At 40.3% G+C, this 23,952-nt stretch overlaps 1 protein-coding gene across 1 annotated transcript in view; it reads left to right on the top strand.

Annotated features, from left to right (window-relative positions):
- Positions 1-23,952, top strand: part of FRY (FRY microtubule binding protein) — a 168,086-nt gene that overhangs the window by 12,126 nt on the left and 132,008 nt on the right. Inside the window, 4 exon segments of the mRNA XM_015424198.1 lie at positions 11,091-11,144; positions 20,901-21,040; positions 22,116-22,206; positions 23,683-23,762. Coding sequence (XP_015279684.1) covers positions 11,091-11,144; positions 20,901-21,040; positions 22,116-22,206; positions 23,683-23,762 — 365 coding nt within the window.

The raw sequence follows: 23,952 nt of genomic DNA, 5'->3' as shown, positions 1-23,952 counted from the left end.
GCTTGGCCTCTTCCTAAACATCAAAAAGACCAAGTTCATGATCATGAAGAAGAAGCGAAACGTCAGAATAACAGTTGACAATGAAGAGACTGAATGTGTGGATAAACCAGATAAACCAAAATGGCGAATGCAGTCCAGAAATAAAATGTCGAATCATGCAGGGTCACACAGCAATGATGAGCATGAATCGAATATCGAAGAGCAAGGACATCAGCCTAGCAACCAAATGCAGATTAGTCTGTGCTATTGTGTTCCCCATAGCAACCTATGGCTGCAAAAGTTGAACCATGAAGAAGCAAGACAGGAGGGAAATCGACTAATTTGAGCTGTGGTACTGGAGAATGCGCCTGCACATTCCTTGGACATTAAAGGTGACAAACAAGCAAGTATTGGAGCGCATAAATCCAGACATGTCATTGGAAGGAAAAATCATAAAAGTGCAACTGACTTATTTTGGCCATGTCATGCAGAAGAACTTGCTAGAAAAAGCAATTATGCTTGGATTGGTTAGCGGCAAAAAGAAACCAGGCCACCAAAGAACCCGGTGGCTAGACACCATAAAAGTTGACACCAGCCTGAGTATGGAACAACTCAAAGAAATAGTACAAGATCAGAAAATGTGGAGAGAGCTGGCCCATAGAATTGCCAAGATTCAGGCACAACTGAATGTCCAACAACAATAACTCTGCATAGAATTGTGCTGTAAGATTTCTGTCTAAAACAAGCTTGAACTAGAATCCTATAAAGTATGCTCAGACAATGTAGGTGCCAATGACCCCTGACCTATGATTGTAGAAAAACCAGTGCCATTCAGAGAGAGTGAAGTATCAGGGCAAACCCCTTATTCCTTAAAAGTATATTTGTCTGGCCAGATGGCTGGCTCCTGCACATTAAATGCTAAACTGGGCATTTGTACAAAGTATGTGCATCAAAAACATACATCGTTTAGTTTGAAGACGAAAAATATGTTGGTTTGACCCATTTTGATAACATTGCTACAGTTTTATTCTTTTATGGAATGAGATTTTTATGAAATACAAGTCCGAAGAGATCCCTTTCCCAAAATACTAGAACTTGGGGGCACCCAATGAAGTTGATGAGCAGTAGATTCAGGACGGACAAAAGGGCTTTAAAATGTGGAATTCACTGCCACTGGATGTAGTAATGGCTACAAGCACAGATGGCTTTAAAAGGAGATTGGACAAATCTAAGGAGGATTGATCCATCAATGGCTACCAGCCGTGGTGACTAAAGGGAGTCTCCACACTTAGGGGCAGAAAACCTCTGAACACCAGTACTAGGAGGTAGCATTGGGCGAAGGTATTGTCCCCTGTACCTTGTTGTTGGCCCTCCATAATAATTGGTTGGCTATTGTGTGAGACACGATGCTGGACAGGATGGACCCCACTGGTCTGATGCAGCAGGTCTGTTTTTTGGTTCTTAAGTCTGATGGTATTCACGGAGCTTAATCCCAGGAAAGCACCCTTTATTATTGCAGCCAATAGGCTCACTCCTACGTTCAGTCAAATCAAATGTGGATTGGTATGTTCACGAAGACAAGCGGTTTCTAGGTAATGAATAACACACAAATAGTTTTGTTGAGGTTAACAGGTGTACTTGACCCATGCTTGAGACTGACAGTATTTGAGTCCTCCTAGTTCTTCCCAATGTCTAAATACATTATATCCATTGTATTTGAAGGCACAGGTGTAGATGTGTTGTGGTAACTGAGTGTCATTCCGCTATTTCATCTCTTGGTATTGCTTCAGCAACACTGAGTGTCCAGCCCATCAGAATTTAAAAGGGAAGAAGCACAATTGTAGGTCTGTTTTAAAAGCATAAAAGATTTCTTTGCTCTGCTTGGTATCTGGCATTTTGCATGAGTTGTTTTTCAGCTGATTTCCAGCTGATATTGGTTACGCTGTCTGGGAATTGGGGTAAGGATGTTTCTGCTTCTGCTAATCTCTAGAGAATTCTGTTTTTTGGACCTGACCCATATGAGAGGGCTTGGCCGTTTTGACTCCTAGTGGGAAACGGTGTCTGGCTGTTTCTGTATCTTAATTTTTTTTTATCAGTACTGCCAGATTCCTGAGGTCTGGGAGAGGCTGCCAAAAATGCTTTTGAATATTGCTTTAGCCCAAAGATTCCTGAAGCAGGGTGCTTGACTTACTAGGTCCCTCTGTTTATTCATAGCACACATACAGTAGTTGCCATCTACCAGTGTGTAGTTCTTTGTGAATACATTAATTCCTGTAGTTCAGATATTCCATTTAAGGGTGACCAAGGAACAGATGGAGATAACACTGCTTAAGACTGCTATTTTAGGGATCCTTGTCAATATGACATTATTTTAAGACACTCCCCTCCTCATTGTTTCAAATTAGAACTTTCAGCCATCCTATTTTATCAATTCAAATTATTGTGTTTTTAAAAATTTCTTATGGGTACCCTCCCCCAGGGGTTTAAAGGAGATTACACATTTAAAACTGGATTTATACAGGGGAAAATGAATGTAACTAAAACAAGAGGAGCTGCGGTGGCTCAAGTGGTTAAGACGCTGAACTGCAGGCTGTGGAAGGTCGGTAGTTCAGCAGTTCGAGACCCGGGTGCCGCATGATGGAGTGAGCTCCCGTCTCTAGTTCCAGCTCCTGCCAACCTAGCAATTCGAAAGCAAGAAATTGCAAGTAGATAAATAGATACCACTTCGGTGGAAAGGTAATAGCGTTCCGTGTGCCTCAGTGTTTAATCATGCCGGCCACATGACCACGGAAACGTCTTCGGACAGTGCTGGCTTTTCGGCTTTGAAACGGATGTGAGCACCGCAACCCTAGAGTCGGACTCGACTGGCTTTTGAGCAAGGGAAACCTTTACCTAAAACAACCTGAAGAAGAGTACATGCACACAAAAGCTTATATCCAGAATAAAACTTCATTGGTCTTAAGGGTGCCACTGGGTTCAAACTTTGTTCTGCTGCTTCAGACCAACATGGCTACCGTGAGTTGAAAGCATTGAATAATGGCCGCCACCAAATTAACAGTGCTTACTAGCACTTTATTGTGTTTAGTTGGTTTTAGAATTGTTTTAATTGTAATTTATGTTTTAATGTGACTTATCTGTTTTGTGCAAGCCACCTTGAGCTGGCTTCGGCTGGGAGGGCAGGGTAGGAATCTGACAAATAAATAAATAAATAAAATGGCTACCCACCTGAACCTAAACAAAAGGCATTACAGTTTGCCTGTAGGTCATTCTCTGAGATTCAAGATCATACTGCTCAGTTGTATTTTGATTGATATTGCACCCCTTTTGTAATCCAGTAGTGAGCACTGGGGCTTCAGTCTGCTTTGCACACATAAAAGGAGGGCATAGGATCTGACCTGACTGCTGTTTAAACCACAGCAGTGGAGAAGGATTCCTAGATATGCTGCCACACTGAAAGGGGAACCAAATAACTTAGGTGATGGAATCTAGGATAATGCAGTGCATGGAGCAAGCAATTTTTTTTTGTTTTGTTTCACAAAGCCATTTTTTTCTGGGAAGATATGGGAAAGGAGGTAACGGCAAGCTTGATTATGCTCAGCTTTTCATTGTTGCATACAATTTTATCTGCTAGTGGGTTATTGCTGTTGTCTCATATCTCCTTAAGCAAAAATTATTTTCCATGGCCTGACCGAATTTTTTTTCTTTCCATTTTCTTTCCCCTTTCAGCTATACCATATCACATTTGCAGCTACTAATAAACATTTACTGGGCACCAGTGGCATTTTTGATGCTGCACAGAATACAGAAACAACAAGGTCCTTGTCCAGAAACTTTATAAACTCATCCAGCGTGTTGACAGTTCCTAAGAGAAAGTTTATGTTGCTGCTTTGTTAAGCTCAGGTGGTTACTGATTTGAGTTCAGTCTGGCATTTTTTAAGACCATAAGAACCAGATTGTTCTGGTCTGATGCAAATGGAATGTAACCATGGTTCTGAGACTGGGAACTCTCACAGACTGTCATGCTGTCCATCTTCTCTTCTCGTGTGCAAATTTCCCCCCTTCCTTCCCTTCTCAGAGCTAGCCATGGTACAGCTTTTTTCTGCACCAGTGTTAATAGTAACTGTGGTTAGATAAGAGTCTTCTAACCTGTTTCTGACCATGGTTAGAATGTTATATCTGCATTGGAGCTGTGCTGCTTACTTACTGATAATGAGTTCTGGGAAGGTTCTATTTTTAAAAATATTCAAAACATCTTTAATTCCACTTTTCTCCCGGGCAACTGGAACCCCAGGCAGGTATCCGACTTTTGGTGACCCTATGAATTAATGTCCTCCAAAATGTCCTATTGTTAACAGCCACTTTCAGGTTTTACAGACTGAGGGCCATGACTTCCTTGATGGAATTAAGGCAGGTCACATGTAAAAACTGTTACCAGACAGGTAACAGGTAAAAGCTGTATAAATCCAAACAGTTTAAAATATGAAATTATTGCAATTGCTAAGAGAAACATTATAAATGCCATCAAAAAACACTACCCCAAAAAATCAAAAAACTGTCGAACCGTGAAGCTTTGTTTCAGAGGGCCAATTATAGATTTATTTCTAACCTGCTTTATTTGAGTCTTCTTCACTGATAGTGTCTAGTTATCTCGTTCCAAGCCAGATACCAGTCACCTTTATTTAATTGTTTTACATAACAGATTTTAAAGTATTATCTTTTACTGCATTGTATTATTTGCTTTTATTGGTAGTTTATTGGCATAACTGTAATGAATTCCCAGCTCTTACAGCCCTTTAAATGCCACCTGTCTCGAGGCCCTGAAAAATCCCAAATATTTTACGAATTTTTCAGGCTTGGCCATATCAGATAGCCAGATAAATACCCCAGCTGATATCTGGCTGAAAAAATACCCGAAAAATACTGGTAAGGTATTTTACAGGGGGGATTCGGCTCAGATAAACCAAATGCAAACCCCTAATCCCTACAGGTCCCATGATTTTCAGCATAGCCTGTTCACTGGTCAAAGGGACCCTATCCTGCCCTATTCATCAGCATAAAAGCTGGATGAGTCCAGCCCAATAACTATTTCATTATCATCTTGTTTTTTAAAATGTTGCACAATAGTAACTGAAAATCATGGGTGTGCAATATTTGTTTTAATTTTTCCCACCTTTTCCTAGAACGAGCAATCTTTTTCATCTGTCCAAGGAATGATTTTGTGCTTCATAGGGTGCTTTTTAGAATTGTAAGAGAAAAACTTAAATTCTAGACTGGGCATAAGAAAGCACTCAATTATTTGAAGATATGTTTTCATGTGTTAAGGCAATTCCCTCTGAATGCTTATTTGTTGAGGTATGACAAAAGCAAGTCCAGCTGCACAGTGCTGTTTTGCCCACATGTTTTGAAGGCAGCACTGCACTGGTATCCATGAGCCGAGATCATAGTGGGAATAGGCCCGTAAAAATATAACATATACAGGGAGAGACGACAATAGATGTAGTTTAATGCAGGGGGGAAATCATTATTAATTATTTCCTTTCTGTTCTCCCAGGTTTTACTCTTCTCATTGTGTCTTTCATTTATAAGTTAAAATCTCATGATGAACAGGGCGGGACATTTGTTCTTATAGTGGCACCCATTTTATGAAACACACTTCTTGTGGATGCCAGTTTAACTCCATCATTAAATACATTTAGCGATGGAGTTAAGCTGGCATCCACAGGAATTGTGTGTTCTCATCACAAAGCAACGACGTATAAAAGACATTTTAAGTTTGCACAATTGCAGTTTCGTTCTGTGTTTAAACAGAAAACCAGAAATTGGCAAATAAAGAATGGATTGTTGAACTTTTGTTTTACTTTAAAAAAAATTGATGTACATGTACTTTCATGCTGATAGCATTTCATCAGCAGAACAAGTTCAGAATATGCAGGTGAGACTTCAACATAACCTTTTTGTTATTAAAATTGAAATATGAGTATTAAGTATGTTTTAGTTCTTATGTAACAGTTTCTGCAACCCAAAAGCTGATGAATTTCTGGAAATGAATAAATCCATTCAGTATTCATAGTCCTGTGGTTGTGTAGCTCTTGGCTCTGTATTCAGTGTACCATTTTGTACAAGATTTGGATGACCTTTCTTAGAGTGTAAAGGGATGAAAGTGATTCAGATGAAGTTTTAAAAAACCTTCAAATCAGATTATTATTTTGTTGTTCTGCAATTCCTAAAATGAGTAGGTGAAACTGAGGCTTCCAGAGAATACTTTTTGTATTCTAGAGAATACTTCCATGTTAACAGATGCTGCAATTTGCCTGCAGACCCAAAGATGATGTGTCAAAGCTGGGGGCTCTGGATAGGGTCCTGAGACTTGGTCTCACATTAATTGGGCGAGGTGAACTCTTTCAGGCTTTGATCATTTTGAATTTTAATGCTCTTGTTAAAATAGCTATTTCTGAATGAGAGCACTGTATTTAGGCCACCTTTATAGATCATATATGCCAACATATCTTGAAAATCTAAGATGGTGGTGGAAGAAATTCTTGATCTTGGCTCCTGGCCTCTTCTTTGAATGCAGTCATCTCATTTCACATGCACGTGTGTTATCAAAAGTGAAACTAAAAACGCATCTAATAATACAATTTTATATAAATTAGAATAATCACCAAAATCATAGTGAATGGCAGGTTTTACGCTGGTAAAATGTTCCTCAAACAGAATTTATGAGCTCTTTGGATGGTGACTGAGATGTGAATTGCAGGAAAGTTTGGTTGGGAAGTGAGAAGCAGTTCAGTGTAGCCAGCATTTGTTTAGAGCAGGGGTGTCAAACATAAGGCCTGGAGGCCAGAACTGGCCCATCCAGGGCTCTTTGCAGCCCACGAGCAATTGAAGCAAGGGAGGGACTGCTGGGGGGGAGTAGGCGAAGGCACTCCATTGTGGCTTCAGCATGGCAGAATAACCTTGTCTGCAGCAGTCACGCAGCATGGGAGTGTCCAGCCAGTTCGCAGCATGGGAGTGTCCAGTTCGCCTATGTGGGTTTTCCTCTACACCCGCCTCCCAGCTAATGGGGCCTTGCAGTGAGGATACACGAACTCAGAGCTTACCAGCTGCTGTCCTTTATACAGTTTCTATCTCTGGTGCCTGGCATTATGTTTATGGAACACATGGCCCGGCCCGATAAAGTGACATTTATGTCAGCTCCGGCCCTCATAACAAATGAGTTTGACACCTCTGGTTTAGAGGTTTGCTGTATTTTCATTCTATTGTTTTAAAGCAAATGCTTGGGTGTGTTACCCCTTCAGTTTTCATGACAGACCTGGAGTAATTTGGCATCAGTACATAAATCAGAACAGTTCTGGGCATAGTAGCTTTATGTCTACATTTTCTTTCAGTCAGCATTTTGAAAACTTGAAAGTTATCTGAGTTCATCTTCAGTTCTGTCCAGCTGCACTTTTGTTCCGCTTCACCTGAGTAATTGTTTTTAACTGAATCCTGCTCCAATTGTCTTGAAATTCTTCAAAAATTATGAACATGGTTCTGGGAAATGAGAGCTCTAATGTTTGTCTGTGGTCACCTGCTTTCCTCTCTCATTTTAGTTCAGCTTTGGTTTAGCTCTGCACTTTCACAGTTTCAAACCTTGTTTACTACTTTTGTATTTAAGGTTTAAGTACTAAACCTTGTTTACTACTTTTTTGGTGAAACATTAGGAAGAACATCTGACAGAGCAATTCCTCAGTGGAACAAGCTTCCTCGGGAGGTGGTGGGCTCTCCTTCTTTGGAGGTTTTCAAACAGAGGCTAGATGGCCATCTGAGAGCAATGCTGATTCTGTGAACTTAGGCAGATCATGAGAGGGAGGGCAGGAAGGGATGCATCAGTGCTTAGTTCTTGTGGCCCTTTCTTACACACCCAGGGAAATGCTGATCACCACTTTGGGGTCAGGAAGCAATTTTTCTCCAGGCCAGTTTGGCTGGAGATCCTGAAGGGTTTTTTGTCATCTTCTGGGCATGGAACAGGGCTCACTGGGTGTGTGGAGGAGAGGTATTTGTGAATTTCCTGCAGGAGGTTGGACTAGATGACCCTGGAGGTCTCTTCCAACCATATGATTCTATGTAAGCCTTTTATCTTGGCCTGTGGCAGTACAGCTGCCCATGGGTAGACTTAGGGATTCTTGGCCCTGGGCAAAAGTCCAGGATAGGACCTCCCCCAAAATCACTCCCGCCACCCTGCTGGACCAAGCAAGGGGTACCCTCAACCTTTGTGAGATGTTTGGGCATCATGACTGGAAGCTGGCTGCCTGAACTGTAGCTGGACTGGGAGCAAGAGACTGCTGCTGAGCTGGCTGCCCAGGTTGGGGTGGGTATGAGTGGCTGTCACTGTGAGCAGACAACCCAGACAGGAAGGGTAAAAGGGGTGGCAGTGGAAGCTTGTTCTTTTCTCTGCCCCCCCCCACATTGAGGGCTGAAGCTGTGGGTGGTCAGGTGCCCTCCAGCACAGGCCCTGGGGCAGCTGCCCCTGTAGCCTATTGGCTAAGAGTCCCCACACACACACACAGCTACCTCATGGTAGGTCCTGTTCAGACTGAGTTTTAAGCAGTCTGATGATGAAAAAGTTTTGTATTCGTTAAAGCCTTCCATAGAACTCAGCACTGAATATATTTTTTGTATACTACTGTAAGAATTTTTAAAAAGCTGGTGTATATAACGCCCATCCATATACATCTTGCCTCAGTGGGTGACAGCCACAGCTAGAAAGTTAGAATGAACTGAATTTAAAATTCTGGCTGCCACATACTGATGGAATATTGAGAATAAGCTCTCTAGTACCTCATCTGCGCTGCTGTTGCCTTACTGCTTGAACATCTGTGGATGTAGCCTGTAGCTGTGGCATGGGCCATTCCGCCTATGAGCCAGTTTCTTAGCTTTCAACATTTTGCCTCAGTTTAGTACTGCCAGTGCTTTCCCTAAAAGTGTTGTTGTGTTTCATTATTTCCCAGGCCAGTGTTCCCCAACATGGTGCCCATGGACACCATGGCTATCATTGATGTGGTTCTTATAACCCATTATCTTCCTGGTCAAAGCATGTCTTTCCCAAAGCAAAGCACCAATCCTGGCTTTCTTCCATTTCTGGAGCTACTTGGGAAGAACCCAAGAGGTATCACCTTTGTCTCTTCAGGAAGCACCCATTCAGAAACAGCTGCCTCCATTGAAGGAGTGTTCTCGACTTGATACCTCCAAAAGTTTTGTGATAGCACCCTGCCCCATGGCAACCATTTGTGACTGACATCCCCTCTGGCAGCTGTTTTAATGTGATGCCTGCTACCAGTGTTCCCTCTAAGCTGAGTTAGTGTGAGCCAGCTCACAGTTTTTTAGCCTCTGGCTCACACATTTTTGTCTTTGCTCAGGAAGGACGGCTCCAGAGCAAACTGATTTATGCATTAGCCAAATCGCTCACTCACAACTTTAATGCCAGTGGCTCAAAAAGTAGAATTTTTGCTCACAAGACTCCACAGCTTAGAGGGAACATTGCCTGCTACCTGTTCTCAAAATGTCAAAAGTGTTCACAGGCTTTACAAGATCAAGGATTCCTACCTAGTCTATGACACTGGAAGCCTTTTGGCTCAGTATTGGTTTATTTCCTTGGCTGTTGTCAATAGTTTGTCTGAACATAATTCTCCAAAAGACTCTAGGCTAGGTTTTTTCCTGGTCTACCTATTATGAGCATGTTGGACTCATCTTTGACAACTGTGGTAGTTTTAAAGTTTATGCTAAATGGCTACAGAAATTATATATTGTATTTGTTACGCTGTCCGAGCTAGGAGGGCTTATTTTGCTAAGCAGTCTTATTTTGCTAAGCAGCAAGTGAAATTTAATGTAAGAAAAGTTGAATTATAGTGGCATAAGGTGATAATGACTTGAGGTGCTGGGTTTGCAGATAAACATTTCTGGATTCCTTCTCTGTGCAAACATTCATGGCCTAAAAATATATTAGATAAGATGTTTGTCTGAACGTAACATACAGCAAGAGAGTTAGAGGAGAGTTGTAATTTTTTCAGTGTAGTGTAGTCCTAAGAAGAGTTACCCCCTTTGAAGTTTTTTGACTTCAGTGGACTTAGAGGGGTATAATACTGTTCAGGATTGCTGCTAGATTGTTTGGGTCATTGTACCGAGGAGACCACATGCTGTCCACATATGACAATTAGATGTCTGACATTACACACCAGAGTAAGGATACTAGGAATTTCTTTTGTTACTTTATGTAGGTCATGTTTGTTATTTACTGTATTATGTTTATTGGAAGTATTTGCCTAAAATCTCCATTGTATCTGACTTGTAGTGGTTTGCTTTCCCAGGAACTACTGCATTAGAGAAAACATTTAGCTATTTGCTAGTGAAAATGTGTGTTAGCATTCAGGAGACAAAAGACACAATCCATTGGGGAATGTCTCATGTTCAAGCTCTTTGAAATGAATCAGAAGAATACCTGTTCTTTTGTTGAACTCCTCAGTCATTTTAGTTGTTTTACAAGTAAATGTTCCCAGTGAATATTGCCCAGTATATGTTGGTTTCTGTCTACTGTGGGCATTTAGAAGATACAGGATTCACTTTTTCCTTCTAGCTTTCGTTTCTAGAATGCTAATTTCTTTGTATAAGTTACTTATACATTCATTAAACTGAACAATCCTGTTTATCCTTAGTGACAACAAGAACATTTGAAAACATACTAAATTTTGCTTTAATCTTCTAAAGTGTTTCATTCTCTTTCATAAAGTAGTGCATCCTCAACTATGAATAACACTGTCTGTTTTTATTCTATTATCTCTTAATGGGTGTGCACATAGAATTGAGACCTACATTGTAAACAGTACAGTTTAAGTTCTCTGATCTGAAAAGTAGGATAAATGTTTTGTTAAAAAAGTAACACATAGTAGCATAATGGCCCCCTTAAAAATGGTATCCTCAGTTTAAAAGAAAGCCATTACAATTTTAATAATTGTTTCAAGTATCTTCTGTACATGCATTAAATACATGTCTGAAACAAGATCACATAACCAGAGCACAAAAGAATCTCACCATATTATCCCTTTAATAATATAATTGTGTATATTTTATTGCAGGAAAAGCCACTGACCAAATCTCTGCAACGTGGAGAAGATCCCCAATTTGATCAAGTAAGTAATGCCTCTAACAAACAGTGTTCTTTGTAACTTCCTCGCAGTCTGTTATTTATGTTCTGTCCCTGTGAGAACCGTTGTTGAATGTTACAGAGCTCTGGTCAAGGAGCTGGTCTGACTGCTGTGAAAATAGCATTGCTGGAAACTTTTTTCTGTGAGAGCTGTCTCTCATTCTTTCGTGTACTCACAAACATTTGTATCGGTTTTAGGTCATTCAGCCACACCATCTACTTCTCATTTGTATAGGATTACCATGTGTCTTGTAGTTTTCTTTGTATTTCCCACAGGCATGCATATTGCACAGTAGGTTGCCTTTTAAAAGTGTAGCAATTGGGAGGGGGGGGGCGATTCCATTGAACAGTAACAGTTGTGGTCTCCTTGTTGGCAGAACAAACACAGTATAGAGTGCTGCAACCATTGCCAAAAATTCACAGAGTAAGTTTGTAGGAACCATTTACCCAGACTCTAGAACTAATTTTGGGAAATAGAAGTCCAATATGGCTTGTGTACGTGAGAATATCTAGACTTTACCCTAAATTGGTTTCCACTTATGCGGTGAGTTTGAATTTCTTTACTCAGTAATGGGGAAGGAGAATCATCACCCTAACTAGAGCTCTAGAAGGGGCCACCAATTCCAGTGTGCATAGAATCCTACTTTATGGCTACTCAAGTGTTTGATCAAAGCACATTAGTCACAGCAACTTTTATTTCCTTTCACTGGGTTATATATCTAGGATTACAGTTCAGCATTTGATGACCATCCTGACTTCCTTATAATAATAATGTAGTAATTAATAGTTTGGTCTAACTTTAGTTCCTCATATTTTACGTCGGAGACGGGGGGTGATACTATTGAATTAGCCCATCAATAATTCAAACAATGCAATAATGACTTGGCTGTTATGTTGTTGGTGTTGGTGTTTCTTTAAAATTGGTTAAAACTTATATTGAGTTTAAATCAAGTAACGTGTGTGGATTTCTAAAAGCAATGGTTATAGGTCTCTGTATCTCAGGTTGCGACAAGATGGGTTCCATTTGAGACTTTTTGAATGTTCCAGCACAGTGATGAATTCAGCAACTATCATATGTTCATGGCAGGACAGTTGTTGAATTTGACATTTGTTGCAGAAAGCTACAAAGTTGTTTTGACTCTGTGCTGTAACATTCTAAACACTTCAGTTGATACCATTTCTTGCTGCATTTGTTTTAAGTGTAAAGGACGTACTGAGAAGAAAAGTGGAAGATGAAGCTATATCAACAACATCCATTGAAAAAGCACTGGAACACCAAACAAATAGTCTTCTTGAGCAATTCATTAGCTCATGTGCATTTCTTTGCCAGAAATCTTCTCAGAAGAAGAGACTGAGTCAAAGCAGAAGCTCTTCTTGGCTTGGCTGGATTGACCTCTTCCCCACTGCAGCAGCCATATAAGACCAGCTCTATGACCAACTACTAAGAAAGGGAATGAGGCAGGCAAAGTGACGACCACTTGCCTTTCTTGAATAAGCTCAGGCAGGGCTTTTTTTTGTAGAAAAAGCCCAGCAGGAACTCATTAGCATAACAGGCCATGCCCAACAACAGGAACTCATTAGCATATTATGCCACACCCCATGTCTACCCTTGGCTTGCCCGGGTGCCCTGTGGCTGCGGTAAGCCCGGGCAAGCTGGCCCTTCGACAGGCTGGGGAAGGCTCAGGGAGGCATTTAAATGCCTCCCTGATCCTTCCAGCCCCCCCCTGGGGTCACGGGGGGGTTTGCTCTCCAGGCCTTTCCTCTGTGGCCACACACACAGAGGTTTTGGCTGTAGTGGGCGTGGCCAACTCTGAAGCCAGACGGACCTCCGTTCCTGTGCGTTCCTGCCCAAAAATAGCCCTGAGCTTAGGGATGCCCATTTTCCATTCCCACATGTTCAGACGAACTAGATGTTCCAATGTGTGGGGGATTTTTTGTTGGTTTAAATATAGTTTTGAGTTTACTGTTTTTTCTTTTTCATTTATCTCACCACTCACAACTCTTCTCATGGATTCATTTATTTTAGGGTTTCAGTTTTTAAAGTGGAAGATACTCTGTGTTACGAATGTTGTGAGCTGTTTGTGGACTCTGGTCAAAAACTGGGATACAAACCCAATGAATAAATAAATGCATTACACAAACAGACATGTTACTGTCCTTAACTTGGATGGGAGGTGCAATGGAAACAGCAAGTCTGTTGTTCCATTTTGCATGTAGAAATTATACAAGAGATGTTAGAATACTAGATACAGTATAATAGAAAAAAAGGGTTTTTTTCTTTCTGAAGTATAAGAGCGGTGTTAAGTACAGATGAACCATATGCTGTTTTTGTATGGAACAATATGTTCAGGCTGAAAGACACCCTAGGAACATAGAAGATGAGGGTGCTGGATATCCTCTGGCAAACACTGAAGCATATGAAGGAAAATTTCGGACTGTCTGGAAGGCAGTGATTTTGTTTCAGTGCTAGAGAAATGCAGATCTTCCGTTCCTTGAGATGGCTCCTGACAAAATTTTGTAATGGCAGAATGGAAGTTTTCTACCTTCCCTCTCCCACTGCAGCCGATTGATGTCCACGATATGCTGTTTCCAAGGGATAGGGGACACAGAGGAATGACATTAGGGGGATCTGCAGCAGGAAGGGGGGAATTGGTGGAAATTGCCAGTTTAGTCTGGACCCAGCCCCTTGTTTTCTAAACTGTGACACCTGCTAAAGCTGTATAAGCAATAGTAACTTCACATTTAAATTCTGAGGAAGCCATTGGTTCAGAGTCCTGTTTAAAGACTGTCTGTTCAGAGACCATCTTTCAGATACAATAAACTTGTTCTTTGCCACCTTCAAGATCAGAGAAAATTTGAAAGTTAAAGCGGGCATGAAAGAGGACACTAAAGAACAAGTTCAGAAACGTATTCCTGATCGTTTTTTTGGAAGATGACTGACAGATTTTGAAAACTATGTACAAGACAAATAAAATCTAGGCAGAGGTGTACTGAATATTGTTAGAATTTGGTGTATGTTCATTGGGCAGGCATTGACAGCCAGTTTGGTGTAGTGGTTAGGAGCATGGACTCTAATCTAGGAGAACCAGGTTTGATTCCCCAGTCCTCCACATGCAGCTGCTGGTGTGACCTCGGGTCAATCGTAAGTTATTTCAGAGCTATTCTCCCACAAGCAGTTCTCAAAGAGCTCTCTCAGCCTCACCTACCTCACAGGATGTCTGTATGGGGAGGGGAAGGGAAAGGAGATTATAAACTATTTTGAAACTCCAGGTAAGTGGAGTGCGGGGTATAAATCTAACCTCCTCCTCCTCACCAAAGCATATTGGGTTGAAGTTAGCACATTCTGCCAAATATAGCATACCTTCACTGCAATTTTATGAATTTTTACTCAAAAGTAAGTCCCATTTTATTCAAAAGAGTTTAAGTCACATGTAAGTATACTTATGATGGTAGCTCCTGTGACATAGTTTATTGTCCCCATTCCCATTGCAAAGTAAAAATTAAGGGAATTTGAGGGAAATTTGAATGATTCCTGGTTGGTTTATTCAGTGCTCATTGGACAGTATTGCCATCTTGGAGACACTGGATGAAGAACAACTTTCCACGCAAAAGTAAGCTGTCACATTTTAAAGAGGATCGTCAGATGTAGTTGAGATTGGAAGAAATTAATTGTGTGGTGTTCCATTCAAAATAGAGTGTCAGTGACTCACTCTCCAGTGGCGTATCTGTTGGATTCAGAAGAATAGACTGCAAAACAGGAAGGAGCACACAGAAGCATTTCCCAACAAATGACATTCTTCAAGAATGTAAGGAAAAATACATCCATAAAGATTCTTTGAAATACAGGATGAACTGCTTCGAAGTAGGACTAAACACTAAATATGAAGGCTTCATTTAATTTATTTATCTGTACCCCACCTTTCTCCCCACTGGGATCCCAAAGCAGTTTACGTCATTCTCCTTCTTTTTATCCTCACAATAACCCTGTGAGGGAGGTTACCCAGCAAGATTCCATGGCAGAGTAGGGAGTCAGAACCTCAGTATCCCAGATCCTAGTCTGACACTTCAAGCACTGTACATCAGTGGCTATCTCTCATCTGCAGTTATAAATTTCATTTTAGGAAATAAGACAGGATTCAGAAACGTCTTTATTATTATTTTTTTGCTTTCTCTTGGGAAAATCTGTTTTTCTCATGCTGTGCATGATCCAGTTCCATTAAAAATGCAGGGAGGACTAGTAATTAAAAAACTAAGACCAGTTAGAAATAATGTTATCTAACACTTATGAAACTAATTACTCCAGATTTATAAACTCACTAGAATGGTGTTATGGAAGCATTGAAAAACTATAACTCTCCAAGATGGAACTAGGTCTCTTTATGTCTTTCAGTTAGCTACAAAAATAATGGTATTCACTAAGCAAAATACTATAGTTGCTACTTTCCATTCCAATCTGGGTAGGAATCTCATCCTTCCAAAAGCTGGAAAATCAGGAGTTGGTCTGAAGGTTACAGCTTCTCTTATCATAGGGTGATGGAAAATATTGAAGAACTTGTGCCTGCCCTGCTGGAACTGTCCAACATAGAATCTTACACTATTACATAGAATCTCACTGTACAATGGATTTGTCTGGGGATGTAGCAGCCTTCTTGGTCACCTTCCTGCCTAATCTTTGCACTGTGGACCTCTCATTTTCATAATGGCCTTCATAAGGAGGGGCTGTGGCTCAGTGGTAGAGCATCTGCCTGGCATGCAGAAGGTCCCTGTTTCATCCCCAGCATCTCCAGTTAAGGACCAGGTAGGAGGTGATGCAAAAGACCTCAGCCTGAGACCCAGGAAAGCCCTTGCCAGTCTGAGTAAACAATACTGACTGTGATAGACCAAGAGTCTGATTCAGTATAAGGCAACTTCATATGTTCATATGGTTAAATCCCATCTGTGCAATCCTTACACTGTGATGTGGTGTATGTGTGTACAATGCTTTGTTCAATCCAACTATGTGGTTTGTGGAAACTAGAAGGTTTAACTTTAAATGTGTAGGTTTAATGTTCACTCTGAGCTCTTTTGAAGAGTGATTAAAATGTTACTTTCATTGCTACTGGTGTAATCTGTTTTAACAGAGATGTCATTCCAGTGTAACAGGATGGCAGCACTGAGAATCGTTGTGTCCCTCTGAAAATCACAAAACTGCTTTACATTTGCAGGAAGAGGGTCTTGGATACAAAGATAGCAGTTCAGTGCCTGAGTCAAACTGACATTTCTTAAATTCCCTTGACTCTCCCTTTTTCTTTTAAGCTGCTATTTTCCATTGTATAGTTTGACTTATTTTTAGCTCACTTCCATTTACCTCAAAGGCACAATGGCGTTTAGACATCTACCTGTCACTTACACAATGTACGAATGCAGGTTTCTGTGTAAAGTAGTGTTGAGTCCCAAAGGTTAGCAGGTCTGGAACTGGATTAAAATTAATTTGTAACATAGAAAACATTGTTTAATTAAAAAGTTAGTGTGTTGAACAGGTTTAATTTGTATAGGCAGGCCAAGAATTTTGAAAAAAGTACAGTAATTTTATATTGAATGGTGTTAGAAATTTTCATTTTAAGGTTGTTTTTTTTTAAAGGAGTGCATTAGTGTTATGACAAAAACCTGCTCACAGCTGAGATAAAAGTGTACCTGGTACAGTGAGCACCTCAGTTTTCTAGGAGAGAAGCTTCATTTACTTAGGGGAGAAGCCAACATGATGTAGTGGTTAAGAGTGACAGACTCTAATCTGGAGAACCAGGTTTGATTCACTACTCTTCCACATGAAGCCTGTTGGTTGACCTTGGGTAAGTCACAATTCCCTCTGAACTCTCTCAGTCCCACCAACCTCAGAAGGTGTCTGTTGTGGGGAGAGGAAGGTAAGGTGATTATAAGCCATTTTGAGACTTCTTAGGATAGAGAAAAGTGGGTATAAAAACCAGCTCTTCTTATGTTCCCATTCCTCCCACTCAGGATAGGGAAGGACAGGGCTCTGGCATTCCCCTTTCGGGGTGTGTGTGTTATTTTATCCCCACCCCCATTTCTGACCAAGACCTTTTGTTTAAGTAAAAGCCACATGGTTCTTCCTCTTTCCAGTCAGATTGAAGATTGCCCTGACATGGGTACGGCTTTGGGAAGGGAGATGGAGAAAGCTTCCTTCTCTTCCTCCTACTTACACAGTCCCAAAAATATGACTGCATAGAGTATGACACAAAGAATAATATTGAAGTGCTGTATCTATATTGTCCCAGTTTCGCGGTCAGTAAGCAAAACATGAAGGAATCATTTTGTTAGTTCCTGTATCTTTAAGATGTATATTTTATTTTGCTGAACTCCACTTTCTTGTAGCTAAGGTTGCGCTCCTAAACCTACATACTAGGAAATAAGTTCCGTTAAAACTTAGCAAGACTTACTTCCAAGTAAACACATTTAAGTTTCCTTTTCATACCTGCTCAATAAATGTGATCTTGTTTCCGTATTCTAAAATAGTGTAAATAATGCAAATATCACACAAACAGAAAATACCATAATTTGAAACTGAGGCATGGAATAGATGGTTTAGTATTTGAAGTCTGAGGCTTCCTACAAGGCAGGTTCATGAGTACCAAAAGTTAAGTCGACAAAATTGCTCCAGTGTTAACATTTTCAAGCTTTGTGAGACAAAACAGATTAATGTCTTCTAGTGGCCATATTCCAAAGGAGATCTGATGCAGAAGTAAAAAAAAAAATGAGGAAGAGTTCTTGTAAAGAATGAATGCAGCCACCTGTTTAAATATATACCTGCCATTGATGGTGAAAGTTGAACCCTCCCTGCCTCTACCACTGTGTTTGTTCCATTCTTCCATGCTGGGCTGGGAGGAAAGTGCCTAAAATTACGGCGTGCAAGCAACTAAGATGGGACAGCATGGCAGTTTTAGCTTTGCCTAACCTGTGCATCTCTTTATTGTTTTATACATGAAAATCACTGACATGTGAACAATACGCATGACTGATTAAGTTTGGCTTTAAAGCCATTTTTGTTCACTGGAAAAGGAAAAAGCTAGATTCAACTCCACTGGCACCTTGGAGACCAACAAGATTTTCGGGGTATAAGCTTTCAAGCGTCAAAGCTCCCTATGTCAGATACAAAGTCTTACCCTGAAAGTCAGGTTGATCTCTAAAGTGCTACAGGACTCAAAATCTAGCTCTTTTACTGCAGACCGATGGCTACCCTCCTGAAACTATCTTCATGTGTAGAAGGAGCTATCCCCGACATTACAGAGAGCAGAGAAACCGTTGAGCACACAGGAGTTCTGCGTGGACACCAGAGCACGTTCTACCAAGGGCCTCCTGAATAAGAGCAATCATATAGCTGCCGTACGTTAGTAGTTCACATATAAGGTGATGGCTGTGGAGTATTACTTTAACATGAAAAGGAATATTTGATGAAGAATAGCCTTACCTTCCTGAGTGCCGTTGCCCCAGGCACTTTTCTCCGAACGATGATAACAAATGTCAATCAGATTGAGAGAAAATTACCTAGGGCTATGCAGTTCCTCCTCCTTTGAACACGTTCTCCTTTTTAGAATGGAAGTAAACAAACACCACTGCCCTCATTGTGACTGGTCTGGCCCTTAGATGGTTTTATTGATTATATTGCTATATAATTAAATTTGCATTTTGACAGTTTAATGACCTGCTTTTCAGTAATAGATATGTTAAGCAGAAGGTCTACAGCCATGGTTTAGTTGATTTATTTTTTACAAATTGTGCCAAAATAAACATTAAAGAAAGCATTTATATAGACTGCATTTCATGCCCTGTGAACTGAGTGTTTAAACAGCTCAGTGCTTGTGTAGACCTGGCATCTTCAGGCTGTACACTATGTCGTTCATTTAGGATGGAAGAACATGATCATTTTTTTGTGTTAACAAGGACACATTTGTACATCTGCACACGCCCCTTCTCCAGCAACACAGAGCTAGAATTCATCTTGCCATTGGCTTTGGTTCCAATAAATGGAGGAGCTGAGTAACCAGCTTGCTGACTAGACTTTCCTCCCTTCCTGTATTCGGAGAGCCAGGCTCTGCAAATTACACCCTTCCTTCCTGCCTTATAAGACCAATGGCAGAAAAATTAAAACAGCCAAAGGCACCCTGTGTAAATATACCTGAGGACATACAGTATATGAGTATTTAGTTTGCATTGATTTTGGCACACGGTTTGGAGTCACTGGGTGGAGCTGCATGTGCTGGTCTCTTACTAATGGCTTACACATTCCATGCTTATAGCAATCCCAGCACGAGTGTTCTCCAGGTGAAGAACAGTGTGAGAAATCAAGAATTAGTAAATCCTTAGAGGTAACTTAGTGCAGGCAGTGCCTTGTCAATATATCTGACAATGTTAGAAACAACCAACAACTACAGGACCATGTTGCCACAATAGTTTCAAAATATACAGGCAGCTGCCATCCCTTATCACATTCAGGGAGCGTAGAACTTCATAACAAGCAACGCACACATTGCTATCGAGCATTGTAAGTGGTACATTTGCAAGCTGGCAAAAACAACAGCAGCTCAATGGGATGTCATAAAGAAATAGAGACTGTATGCAACACATTATCCCGGGGTAAGAATCAAAGCCTAATGCACAAATTCTGGACGTCCAGGAAGGCTTTTAGAATCGTTTTTCTTAAGCAGAATCAACCTTCTCTCTCCCCTGGCCACTTTTGAAACTCTGGGAGAAGCCTGAAAAGAAGTTTGTGATATAGCATTGGGGCCAGCAGTTCAAATTTTTAAAAACCCAGAAACCCCACTGGACCCCAGAAAAGCTCTTGAATATTCCAAGAGCGTCTTTGGGATCCCAGCCCATTAAAGGCCCTAGAGAAACAGGAGACACAATTAAGAGGAAACAGAAAGCAAGCTCAAATAGAGGGCTTAAATTAACAAACAAAGGCTGCAATTATAACTATGTCTTTAACTGGTTAATCAATAAGGGTAAATATTAATTGGTGGAGCTGACATTTTGGAACACGTGTGTTTTAACTCCCTTCCTGCACATGGTTGGAGACAATAAACATCCTGCTTTACCGCAAAACAGAGTTTGCTGGTGCCGATGCGATGTGGCAGCCTATGCTTTGTGCTCCCTTTCCAGAGCAGGATTGCAAACCATAATTCAAATGGTTGATTCTGATGTAATGACAAACTGTAGTTGCACAAAGGTGGAATTGATTTGACTGTGACAGGGAAGTAAAAAGAATCATACAAACACAGGACTTGTTGATAGGTTTTGACAGATGTCAACATGAAGGCATGCAAATTGAGGTTAGGTGTGATCCCATTAAATGCCAAGTGGGTACTCCAGTATGAAAAGCTTTATTTGGTGGAGAATCCAAAGTATACACACAGCTTGACATTGTTTCTTGGGGGGATGGAGAAAGCAATGAACAAAGAAAGCCTTAAACATCCTTGTCAGTCCCCGAATTTTGTGTGTGTGTGTGTATCTGTCTGTCTGTCTGTCTGTTTGTCCGTCCGTCCGTCCATCCATCCATCCATCCATCCATCCATCCTCATTTAATTCCTTTCTCATAGCCAGTTGTCGTCCTTTAAGGACACACTGGTCAGAGATAGCTGGGTGTTAATTTTAGCAGTTACAGTAATTCTAATTATTGTTGAAATGTTATAGTAGGTTTTTCAGAAAACAATTTGCAAACATGTTTTTATTTGTGTTTCCCCCCTTACAGGTAATAAGCTCAATGAGCTCTCTTTCAGAGTATTGTCTCCCTTCTATTCTGCGCACTTTGTTTGACTGGTATAAAAGGCAAAATGGCATAGAAGACGAATCTCATGAATATAGACCAAGAACAAGCACTAAATCCAAAAAGTACGTTCCTGGGTACATTGTAATGATTGATATTAACAGCCGATGCTTATGGGTAAAAACACAGCTGCTGTTGTGATGGGCGTCAAAGCAACACACTTTGTGTGACAGACGTGATTTCTGTGCTAGAACAAAGTTTGAATCCGGTGGCACCTTTAAGACCAATAAACTTTAATTCTGGGAAGGGCTGTTTTTCTGGGGGAATGCGCTGGAACAGAATTCCAGAACCTCTTTGACAAAATTCTTTAAAAAATGTTTAAAAGTTCATGAGATTTCTGTATACAGATTGAAAACTTTATTTCCCTTTTGAGAGTTCCGGCACCTCTTAAAAAAAATTTTTTAAAGCCCTGATGCTGGGTATAAGCTTTTGTGTGCATGCACATGAAAATTTATACCAGGAGTTAAAGTTTGTTGGTCTTAAAAAGTGCCACTGAACTCAAACTTTGTTCTGTTGCTTCAGACCAACACAGCTACCCCCTGAATGGTATCTGTGCATCTACCACTTTTACAATGGTGTTTTGTACAGCAAATATGTCTTACATGTGTATAGGCTCTGGAGACTCTTGCTTAATCTTGCTGTTTCTGTTTTGGTAATCTGATGTTATATTATAGTATTAAAGTTTTCTCATTTTGTATTAAAGAATAAAAATAAAGGTTTAAAAGTGAGGGAGGGCACAGTCCTGCCACAGTGGTGATCCCAACTGGAGATCCTGAATAATTTTGAGGAAGATTCAGCTGGCATGCAATGTGGGCTTCTTAAATTATGAACAGAAGAGGAGAAAATAAAAGTAGAGTAGTCTTTTATCATCTGAAATAGATAAGATTTGTTCTTAATCTAGTTATCTCACAGGGCATTCCCAGACAGACTACGCCATTTTGAGTCCATTGTGAATTCAGTCATCTTAAAAACATCTAAATGTATTTAGGATTGCACTGTAAGATGGTTAACATGCTGCAGCCTTGTATACTTCAGTTTACTAAATCCTGAAATAAATCCTGAAATAAAGCTATCTTCTTATCTGAACTAAATATGTCCATAAAACACAATATCCCTAATAATCCTTGTTTCATTTTGCAGTGATGAACAGCAGCGAGACTATTTAATGGAAAGAAGAGATTTGGCTATTGATTTTATTTTTTCTTTAGTATTAATAGAGGTTTTGAAACAGGTATGTTATTTCTAAAAAGTTTAAATTAGTATTAAGCTTTGTTCCCAAGCACACTGTGAGCAACATTAACAGAGGTGCTGTTATGGAATAGATTGTACCTATCTCTCTGTTCCTGCTGTAGCCTACTTTGCTTCCTGAAATGTGTTTCCTGGGGGGGGGGGCAGTTTGGGAAACTTTTGGGAACAGCATGGGTTGCTGGATGGGCTTTGTAGTGAAAGGCGGGGGACTGACGTTCATCTTGCATGAGTTAGAAGTGTGCAAGTCAAAGGAAATTTACAGTCCAATCCTAAGCAGATATGTACCTTTCTAAGACCACAGATGTAGAGGGTTATAACTCTGGTTAGGATTGCACTGCATCCAATCCACTGCCTTGGGCGGAAAATAGAATTTATTTCTGTGGCATTTGCTTTAATTGAGCATAGTGACCCTTTAAATAGTAAAAGACTGATGTTTCATACTTGAAGCTGGTAACTTATTGTCTTACCTCCTTTTGGTCAGTTCATGTCCCTAGTATATTCTGGTGGAGCTGGTCTAAGAATTTTCTCTTTTCTCTAATTTGATTTGTACATAAATCTTACTACCCAGTCTGATCCTTGGTGTCTTCTTCTGCATTGTTAAAAGTATTTCATGTACTTGATGTAGAAATGCAAATGTTGTCCCACACTACTTGAGTTTAGTGACTAGAATCACAGTAGAGCTAAAGAATTCCAGAGAAGGGAGACAGGTGCAAGCAGCCTGATAGCCCAGTCTAGACCATTCTCGTCAGAGTTAGGAAGCTAGGCAGGGTTGGCCACAGTTAATACTTGAATGGGAGACCACCAAGGAAGTCTAGTGTTGCTATGCAGAGGCAGGCAAGGCAATGACAAACCACCTCTGCTCATTTATTCCCTTGAAAACCCCATGAGGTGGAACTTCATGGGGTCGCTATGAGTTAGCTGTGACTTGACAGCATGCAATTATATTAGTATTATAAGACTAATGCAAGAAGTAGGTCCATCATCCTGATGTGCTCTGATCTTAGCCATTTTCCCTCCAGTCTTTTTTTTTTTTAAGGAAAGAGAGGTTTAGCACTAATTCTATCCAGTTACTCTAGTCTAAGCCCTTTTGTTAGGGTGAAGTAACTTCATAGGAATACACTGTAAAAGTATACAAGTGTGAGGAGGGCTCTTTTTGCTGGTGTTATAGTCTTCCAAAATGCAGTTTTCCTGTTGTTTTGATTTTGATTTAGAAACTTCTGCAAAAGTTTTATGTCAGAACAGAACAGAGGAGAACACTAGAACTTCTAGGAAAGCATTTCTCCGTTCTGGTTCCCCTCTTCTTGTTGAAGCCATTATTGATTTGTTGGAAGGGGGGGAAATGCATTCTCGGAGTTAGCTAGCATTAGTTGCTTCCACAGATTTTGTCCTGTCATTCTGTCCTGCTTGTCTTAGTGATTAATTGCAGACAAATCAGTTATCTGTTTTGTTTCTTTTTCAGATTCAACTTCATCCTGTAATAGATGGTTTGGTACATGATGTTATTAATTTGGCTTTCAAGCACTTTAAATACAAAGAAGGGTAAGGCTGTTTCACACAGAATCTCAAAGATTTAGGCTACATTCTCATGAACAATTACTTCATTTCAGTGTTAATTTCAATCATGAAAAACAGACCATGTTTGTTCATAATAGATGTGAACCTGGCTAACTTCAGTTCAGTTCTAATTAAGTCATGGTGTCCTCATTTAATAAAATGAGGTTAGTTTCTG

Source organism: Gekko japonicus, unplaced genomic scaffold, assembly GCF_001447785.1.
Source record: "Gekko japonicus isolate JY-2015 unplaced genomic scaffold, Gekko_japonicus_V1.1 scaffold1403, whole genome shotgun sequence".
Lineage (NCBI taxonomy): Eukaryota > Metazoa > Chordata > Lepidosauria > Squamata > Gekkonidae > Gekko > Gekko japonicus.
The sequence above is the reverse complement of the archived record's forward strand: the minus strand, read 5'-3'. Positions and strand labels throughout refer to the sequence as shown.